A 9,583-nucleotide genomic window follows, 5' to 3' on the forward strand; every position below is an offset into this window, starting at 1 on the left:
TTGGGGGAAAGTGGACTTCTGAAGCTGTGAACTGAGTTTACTGCAATCATGACTGAAAGTCCAGGTATTCCTTTAAGCCATAAAGGGGATCTGATTCTAGAGATGAACTTAAGAGGGATGGGGCTGATGAAGGGAGTTTCTCCAGTAGGCACTCCCACTCCAGCCACTTCCCGGGCTTTCATACATGACAGCTGAGGAGGTTCCAACCCATGGTCAATGTTAGAACTTGTGAAACAGTGCACAATGGTGGGAACGTGTTGGAGCAGAGCTGCTCAACCTGGAAGCAACCAGAGTGGGAGAGGCTGGGCCCCACAATTCTCTCCAACTCTTATTATGTAGCCCAGGCTGTCCATAAACTCATTATCCTCCTACCTCAGTCTCCTGAGTGCTAGGATTATGGGTGTGCACCACCACACACGGCTCAGTTTTAAAAAAATATTTATGTGTAAGATTGTTTTACATGTATATATGTCTTTACACTGTGTGCACTCCTGCTGCTCATGATGGCCAAGAGCGAGATCCCCGAGACTGAAGTGACAAATGGTTGGTAGACACTATATGGATACCTTTAGAAGACAAGGTCTCATAATAAAGTCCAGGATGCCTCAAATTTACCATAGCCTTCCAGCTTCATTCCTTCCTTCATGGTTAACACAACAACACTGTTGTTCACATTTACAGCTACACACTGGCAAGATAATCGTTTCTAGAAGGAATTCGCCAGTTGCTAAAGATCAGTCTTCCTGACAATGGACTCCCAAATCCCTGTATTGGCCAAGCTGAAGAGTACGGTGTACAGTCTAAGTCTTTAGCCTTAAGAACCAGAATTAGATGAAGACCTTCATCTTGCAGATCAGTAATCTTTCTTAGGCCTTTATGGGAAGTGTGTGCCTCTGTTGTGTAGCAGTTTCCTCCAAGGTTAAAAACCTTCCATCTTGGAGGGAAACTTAAGACATGGGACTTAAAAGGGAAGTGACACAGCAGGATCTTTTAGGACAGGAAGTTTACAACATGAAACAGGATGTTGTAAGGAGAGTTGAATCATTCCATCCTGCACGTAAGCTCCTTTAAGCCAGGAAGTAAGCAACTCAAAATTGTTTCAGAAGTCCCTGAAACTGATCAGATTTGCTAGGCTCCCTCCTCCACAAGAATATTTAAACAGTAAAGACTGGTTTCTCAGATCAGCTTAACTTCACAGAAGAAGCAAAGACAAGATAAGCCTGAAAGAAGAGAGCAGCTGCTCTGTCTGGAAAAGGTTTAGACCAACAGAGCTGCTAGGAAAGAAAGGATCACACACCCAACTTTGTTGAGAGGCCTGCAGGTTGTTCAGTGTGCTCCAGGTTTCCAACCTTTATAAACTGCTACCCATGCTGCATGGGCTTTTGGTGAAGCAGCTGAGTAATTCTGGCTTCCTACAAATAATCCTTTATCCATATTCCTGTAAGTAACACCAATAAAACACTGGTTCATCAAGTTGGTCTTTGGTGATACCTTTGGTGGACTGTCACTGGCTCCTTATCTGGGGTAAATAGATGTTTGTAAATATTTTCCCAGAAATAGTGTCATGCAACAGCATGAAGAGCAATGCCTGTTTTCACTGCCTGTTGTGTGACCATGCCAACACACAAGACCACACGTGACTCTTGATGCCATGCAGGAAAGCACTGGAGAGACAGTGTCATGTATCATGGACTGGAGAGACAAGTGTCACCTACCATGGTAGAGGCGCCCTAGGCCTGCATCGATGTAGCTAGCAACTGCGGGGCCTTTGGAGGCTCAGATACCATTTCCCTGAAAAACTGTCTTGTGTTGTAGCTCTAGTGTCAAATAGAAATCTCATATCCTGATGCCCACTGATCTCACCTGGGAAGTGGATGGCTGCAACCAATTTGGTCCTGAAGACTTGTGTTTGCAACTGTGGTAGTTTGGATGAGAACGGACCCCACAGGTCCATGCATATATTTGAAGGCTTGTTCCATAGGTGGAGCTATTTAGAAAAAAATTACAAGGGGCCTTGTTGGAGGAGGTGTGTCCCTAGGGTGTCATTCCCAGTGAGTTCCCTCTGTGCTCATGGTTGCTATCTAAGCATGTAAGTTCGCTGCTACTGCTTTGGCACCATGCCTGCCAGCCTGCTACCATGCTCTCTGCCATGAGAGTCATGGGCTCCACTACCCTTTGAAACTGTGAGCCCCAAATTAAATCCTTTTATTCTGTAAGTTGTGTTGGTCACAGTATTTTGTCACAGTAACCGAAAAGTATCTGAGATATTTTCTCCCTGCTCACCTACAGTGCAGCTATTTCCTGACGTCGGCAATGTATAACGACAAAAACAAGAGAACACGTTAACTCCGGAGCTGAGGCAGGGGCTCAGCTGACAAACACACTTGTGCAAACATGAGGACCTGAATTCAAGTCCCCAGAACCCACATAAGCAGCCAGACGTGGATATGCATGTCTATAATTCCAGGAGTGAGGAGGGAGACAGGAGGATCACAAGAGCTCACTGGCCACTGTCAAGCTCCAGACTCTGTGACAGACTTGTCTCCAGAGTAAGGTACAGGGTGATAGAGTAGGACATTCAACATCTTCCTGTGGCACACACACACAACATACTGAAAACAGTCAGTTAAAGCCATAAAAACCTAATTTGGTCACTAACTTCTTGCACTCCAATTTTAGAAACTATAAGTCTTTAGAAGAAGTCATCAATCCTGCAGCCTACCGATGGGGACCAGCAGGCTCCTTGTCACCATCGTTGATGTCACACACAGCTTTGGACCGAAGAGCACTTCTTCTGGGAACATATAAATCACATGTTATTTCATTTCTGTTTCTGCCAAACTATGGTACCCCATGTTGGGTCAGGAGTGACATTTTAGAAGTGATGTATGTAACAGAGGAAGGGGCAGTAAACCCAGGGGCATACTAGACGAACAGATAACAAGCCTCTGTGCTCTTATATTACTGTGATTCAGTGAGCATGTCTTCCTGAGCAAGTGAGGCAAGACTCAACAGAGAGCATCTAGAGCAGTTCTCCACACCTGCAGAAGCCCCTTGGTATCCACGAGGTCAGATCTCCTGTAGATATCAGAATCTGAGGATACACAAGTCCCTTTGATAAAATAGCTTTTTTTTTTTTTAAAAGCACACCCTCCTGAATCCTTGAAACCATCTCTAGATGACTTACAGTAAATTATACACTGTGGCCAAGCATGGTGGCATACACCTTTAATTCCAGCACTTGGGAGGCAGAGTTAGGCATATCTCTGAGTTTGAGGCTCATCTTGTCTACAAAGCAAGTTCCAGGACAGCCAAGACTACACAGAGACCCAATCTCAAAAACCAAAACCAAACAAAACATAGCAAATGCTATATAAGCAAATGTTATACTATAGTTATGGAATAAGAACAGAATAAAAAAAATCTGTTTTTTTTTTAATTCTTTTGTTTGTTGTTTGCTTGGTCGGTTTTCTTGGGCACTTCCTACCCCTGGATGGCTGAGCCTGGAAGATAGAGAGGGCTGATCATGTCTGTAACAGAGTATCTGTCAAACTCTTACAAATACTTCAGGTAAAACATTGCCAGACTGGGAGATTTTAGTTAAGTTTTTCTTCTGCTTTTATTACAAGCATATAATATTAATTGGCAAAACACCGAATACAAGCTCCACTATCATAAAATCAAAACATTAAGCAATATTCCAAAAGAGATGTTAGACAAAAGCTAGCCACTGATGGTACAAAAATTACACACTAACGCAATCATAAAAAATGTAAACTTTCAAATTAAACAGTCAAAACCTCTGTATCTGCACCATTTCGTACACTGTGACAGTTGCTAGTGTGGCTGTACTCCAACGAGAGTACTCAGGTGGTGCTGCTATCCGTAACCTGATGCTACTTTCACTTGGGAAAACTGTGTCTGGCACAAGTTGAGAGCTGGAAGTCAATGGTGAGTGTGAGTCACTGAGTCACTGCTGAAGTGACATACACACCGCACAGGCAGACTTCACTTCTTTCTCCAAATGTGCTCTTGGATGGGAGTAAATGACAAGAGGAACACTGAGTGTGAGACCACAGCCCACACAGCTACCCCTGACGGGAGCCTGAAAGGTCTAATCCCTGCCTGTAGGAGTGCAGGGTGTGCAGACTGTGGTGCAATAAGTGACTTCCTAATCTACACATCTCAGGTTATTTACTTGGTGTATTTAATATCAAGGCAGAGAAAACTTTTGTTTTCATGTTAAGGTCACATGTGATGTGTTGGGGCTTAAATGATTTCCTGAGGAAACAGACACGTGTGTGTGTGTGTGTGTGTGTGTGTGTGTGTGTGTGTGTGTAAGGGGATTTCACTATCTGCACTCAAGTTATTTTCAATGTTTTAGGAACATATTTAATATCCATATACAAAGTAGAACTCAGTTGGCTCATTCCTGGAACATTTAATCTAATGATACATTTCAGAGCACTGTGATACACCACCCTGTACGCCCTTAGAAACAAAACACACCAACCGCCAAAGACTCTGATGGCCATGGCAGGCATCAGGAGCCATAGGCCAGTGGAGGGCAGCACTACCAGGTGGAGACAGTGAAACCCCAGCCCCCAGGGTGGCTCAGTCACAGACTTAGCTCAAGGACTTGGGTGCACCCACATAGAATGCAGGCCTAAGATGGTGCTAACCTCATCACCTCCTGCCTGGCTGCTTATCTTTTAATATTGATAGAAAGTACACACACACACACATACACACACACACATACAAACACACACACACGCACGCACGCACGCACGCACATAATCCCGGTAACAGAATTCTTATAACAGTGAAAAAGGCAAAACCAAATAGCTGAATGCACAGATTTTGAAATTCCACCTATATTCCCTTTCAATTTAGTAGATGCTAGATCACAATTTAAGCACTAATAAACGCATGTTGGAACCTATTGCACAAAAGCATAAAAATGCTCTTCATCCCTATAAAAACATACAAACCAAAGACTACAAAGAGTAAAAGAAGCTTGCAAAACATCTCACAATTTTATCTTATATGCCTGTAAATAAAGCTGGACCACGGAAACCAAACAATTGGATGGGAAAATATGATAGAAGGCTTAAAATAGAATAAATAATTTTATAAAGTTAAGCTTTCTTTTTTAACCCCCCAAATCTTAAATTCAATATTATATATTCTATCTGAGTTTTCTATTTTTGTGAAAATGACATTGAGCGAGACCACGTGCTGGGAGGCTGGTCCCAGAGCTGCCGGCCGGACGCACCGATTTCTAGCATCGGCAGCTATGAAAACAACTTCGCAGGAGCTCCGCCTGCTGAGAAAGCGTGACAGGACCAATCGCTAACTGATCCTACTGTTCATGCTGGAAAAATAAAATTCGGCCTTGGATGTCACGTCGAGCTTGGCAGGAGCAAAACAAGGCGCCCAGAAGCTTCCATCTGACGCAAGCTCACTCTGCTTCATCTCTGAGCGAGGTAAGGCTACAGGTCAGACCAAAGGGCAGAAGGGCATCAGAAAACAGTCTGCAGTGCAGACAGGCGGATGATGGAATCTTAGAAAAATAGGTATTTTGCTGCTGAGGTTTAACAGGTTACCGTGGTGACAGAAGCAGGGCTGTTGGGGCGGTGGCGCCCAGCTAGGACATCAGTTGCAATGTCCACCTTGCTGAATACTTAGATCTATCAACTTAGCACCATAGCAAAGTCAAGTGATTCTAAAAGTAGCTACAAAGTTACAAATATATATCATGAGATTATACAGCCATACTAAGTTTGATCTGAACTGTAAATTAACTTTACGTGAATTTGGAGGCTTCTAACTTTAATGTCACCACATGGGAAAATACCTAAATTCTAATGTAACTGCATTGTGAGAACACGGTCTTGCGCTTCAGCAGCACTTGTGTTCTGAGGTAGAAAGGTAATATTTACGCATAAAACCCTTGTATAGTAACTCTATAAATGATTTGAATGAATAGCAAACTCAGGAAACTGAATAATCCAAACTGGCTTACATAGAGAAGTGAATTTTCATTAATTTGAAACAAAGAGCTTGCTTTTATTTTAGAAGGTCAGACATTAAAGACTGAGTTAAAATAGATGTTGTTCCTTACTTACCAACATTAAATCTCACTAATCGCTGCTTCTGGCTCTGTGTATGTGAAAGAGGAAGTAGAAAAAAAAGTGGGTGTTGATAAACCCAATCCCAACTGTCAAAGCAAATCCAAGAAAAAGATTCCAGTTGCTAAGGTGAAGGACTCAGAAAGCCTGACCCTCAGGGATCCATGAAGATCCTCACATCCTCACACCAAGAGCAGAGGTACTGCTGGGGTTAGAGGGCCCTACAGTTCCCACTGGGCCTGGAAGGGCGGGAGGTGGGAAAAGTAAGAGGGCACCCAGACTGAGAGGTCCCTGGGACTGCGGGACAGGACCCATTCTCCTTCCTCTTGCCTTCATATCCCTGAAGATGGAATAAAGTTGGATACGCTAGTATCTTATCCACTCTCTAACCTAACAAAACAATAAATTGTATGTGAGAAAGGTGTGTGTGTTAACAAATAATATCCTCTCTCTGACTGAAAAGCAACTTCTGCTGAAGCGAGTTGTTTCCTCAAGTGAGCAGTTTGCTCAGTTTACCTTTCATGAAAAAGACCCGAAGAACGCATGTTAACCCCATGATCAGGAAGCAAGCCTGGAAACACCAACTCCCAGGAACATGGAGGCTAGAGGCTACCTCCTAAGTGTCTTTACAAAGTCCCTACCGGATGGCTTGTGATGGTTGATAAGTGACAAACACAGCCACCACTGTGCATTTTTCCAGCAGAAGGAAAACAGAATGGAAAAGGTGGGAGCTTCAGCTTTCCAAGGAAAACTGTCTTTCCCAGAACTTTTCAACAAGCCAGCGCTGTGCTGCACTGGCCACAACCTCTAGTTTGCCTTACTCGGGGTGCCGGATTACAGTCACATGACACTGGGGAATGATGGAAGGGTTCTTGCCTTGCCCAGCCAACACAGACCATCCCAAGATGCACAGTACAAGACTCAATCTTGGGAGTGGGCTTCTGTTGTACACTAGAAGGTGGGAAATTAAACACCATGGCTAAATCATAGCATTGCTGCAAGCCTCTTTGGGTATACTTTAAATTAAAATTTTATATATCTCTTAAGTCTTCAGGAAGCTAAAGGCAACATAAATATTTACCATGAAAAGACTTTCAATAACTTACAAAGGACTTAATAACAGTACGAGTATTTTTGAGGCTATCATGAAACCTAATCCATGAACAAAACTGAAATGGACTCAAGATTCTCAAGACCTGGAAAGCAAGCAGCGGGGCTGTGAGTCAGACGTGGGTGGGAACGTGCTGATGGTTCTCTTCTCTGGCCTGTGGACCGGAAGCAGAGTCGAGCGCACTGCGAAGTGTTTGCATCCTCTGTAAACGCGTGCTGGTAGTGTCTTGTTGGGAGTGGATTCTCTCATACAAAAGTTATAAATATTCTCTATTCAGAAACCTGGTCCACATGGCACCCGAGGCAACATTCCACAGCACATTTGCCATGGAGAGTGCTGGATGTGGGCTGAGTCTGGCTGGGCTTACAGCAAGTCCATCTTGGGTCTGTAGTGTAGCAGGAGGGGTGCCTTCTGCAAGACAAAAGCAAAGGTGGCTGAGGGAGGTACAGGGGCCTGTACTACATACTCAAATCACAGGCACACAACTGTACCAGTAATGCCACAACTGAATTTAGTTTTGGATGACAAGGAGTAATTGTCATTGGTCCCAGGTGACCCAGTGGTCGCCGTGTGGTGTTTGCGGCTCATGAGGGGGCCTATGCAGCCAGAACCTGAACTTGTTCCTCCTGCCTACTACACTAGCTGTGGTCTCTCCTATGCAGTCTCTTACACTTCCAACCCTTGCCCTGATCAGCACCAACTATTGGCCATCCTGCTCTCTGGTTTGCTCCACTGACTCTGTCCCCTTTTTTCTGGGCAACAATATGGCTAGACGTAGAAGAGCTGTATTCCAGGCCTGGACAAGGACTGCAACACCAGTTTCCTGACACAGAAAGATACCCCAAAGTTAGAGAGTTTGTTCCAACTATCACATCTGACCCCTGGATTTAGGGGACTGAGTGGAGTGGTGATAAAGACCCTGGCTGGGTAGACGGATCCAGAAAGACAGTTGTTCTACAGCAATGTCAGCAAATAAAAGACATGCACCGCAAGTAAGGATAAAGAGTCTATCTAAAAATGTGGCATTCAAAAGAACCAACCAGCCTCACCTTGAATCTCCACCTAGTAACAACCACAAACTTGAGAGTGTGGTCCTTGCCCAGGATCTCCTCGTTGCATAAAATGTCCAGCTGGTGGGAGAAGAGGCTTCAATTAGGTGCACGTTCAACCTACCCTTAAACTGAGGCTAATAGCAACAATACAAACAGTACTCTGAAACAAGCCCCTCCCCAGTTATGTGGGAACATAGGTTGTCTGCTTATTCATTACCTGCATCATCCAGCTGCAAGCACATATTATAACAGAAAAGGAGCATTTCTGTTAAACCCAAACTTCTTCAGGGGTCAAAGACAGTAGTATACTTCATAGCTGTGTTGCATTGGTTTGGAGAGACTTAGCCTGCTTGCTCAGGGCATCAATGATACCTGCCCAGTTCCTACCCCGGCTCTGGGCTTCTCTGATGAAGTTCCGGAGACATTATGTGTGGACCCCTCCCTGGATCCCCACTTCAAGTCATTGTCCTCCCTCTAAGTGGTAATGAAATGTAAGTCTGTATGTTCATCCACTGATCCTTGAAGGCCTAACCATCACCGTCATCAGCAATCTGGCAAGTCACACAGTGACTCCACTGGTCTTATTATCTCCTAGGCAGGGGACAAACGCTGTTTGCACAGCCACTTAAGAGTGTTTCTTGTTGAGAGACTGGTGAGTAGAAAACCAGCCTTTGGGTCCATGAAAGCTCAACTGTCTGCTGTCATCTTTACCAAGTGGCGTTTACTTTGTGATACACAGGCTGCTTATAAGCATGATGCCCTCCCCCTACAGCAGCTCTTGTGACTGGCCCTTAATTCATTGTCTGACAATGCTCACCACTTCACACAGCATTAGGGACTACAGAGCTCAGAGAGCAGTGTGAGATCCACATGCGACATGCATGAACCAAGGGCCAGTTGCAATGAAAACGCCACATTTCTTGTTGGTCCCCATGGAGAATGTTCCTGTGTGTGGAAGACAGCCTCCCCTTGATCTTCCTGATGTCTCTAGCTCTACACAGTACTTAGAAGCCGCTTCAAGTCAACGCCTTTACCTTCACAGAATCCAAAGCTTCTGTGACCTTCTTCCCATCTCCCGTTCTACCTTATTTTCCAAACAAACAAAACTTAGACTTGCCTTTTCCTATGGGCTCCTGGTAGCTAGTATAAAGTCATGTCTTTATTCTGTGTCTTCCACCTCCTCCCACCCACTCGTGTGGTTGGCTCAGAGCTGAGCGTGGGCTCCTTTACAGTCCAAAACCCTGGTCCTGGGCCTGAGACACAGCTCTGAGAGAGCCCTGGTCCTG

The 9,583-nt window shown here is 44.6% G+C and overlaps 1 protein-coding gene across 2 annotated transcripts in view; it reads right to left on the reverse strand.

Annotated features, from left to right (window-relative positions):
• Nucleotides 1-3,594: 3,594 nt before the first annotated feature.
• Nucleotides 3,595-9,583, reverse strand: part of Pcgf3 (polycomb group ring finger 3) — a 35,168-nt gene continuing 29,179 nt past the window's right edge. For both annotated transcript variants that reach the window (XM_028782424.1, XM_028782425.1), the window contains 2 exons: nt 8,295-8,375; nt 3,595-7,656 (listed from right to left, as the gene is read on the reverse strand). In XM_028782424.1, the coding sequence (XP_028638257.1) occupies nt 7,609-7,656; nt 8,295-8,375 (129 nt within the window). In that variant the 3' untranslated portion in view covers nt 3,595-7,608. The remainder of the gene's footprint in view (nt 7,657-8,294; nt 8,376-9,583) is intronic.

This window comes from Grammomys surdaster, unplaced genomic scaffold, assembly GCF_004785775.1.
Source record: "Grammomys surdaster isolate TR1022 unplaced genomic scaffold, NIH_TR_1.0 751, whole genome shotgun sequence".
NCBI classification, from domain to species: Eukaryota; Metazoa; Chordata; class Mammalia; order Rodentia; family Muridae; genus Grammomys; species Grammomys surdaster.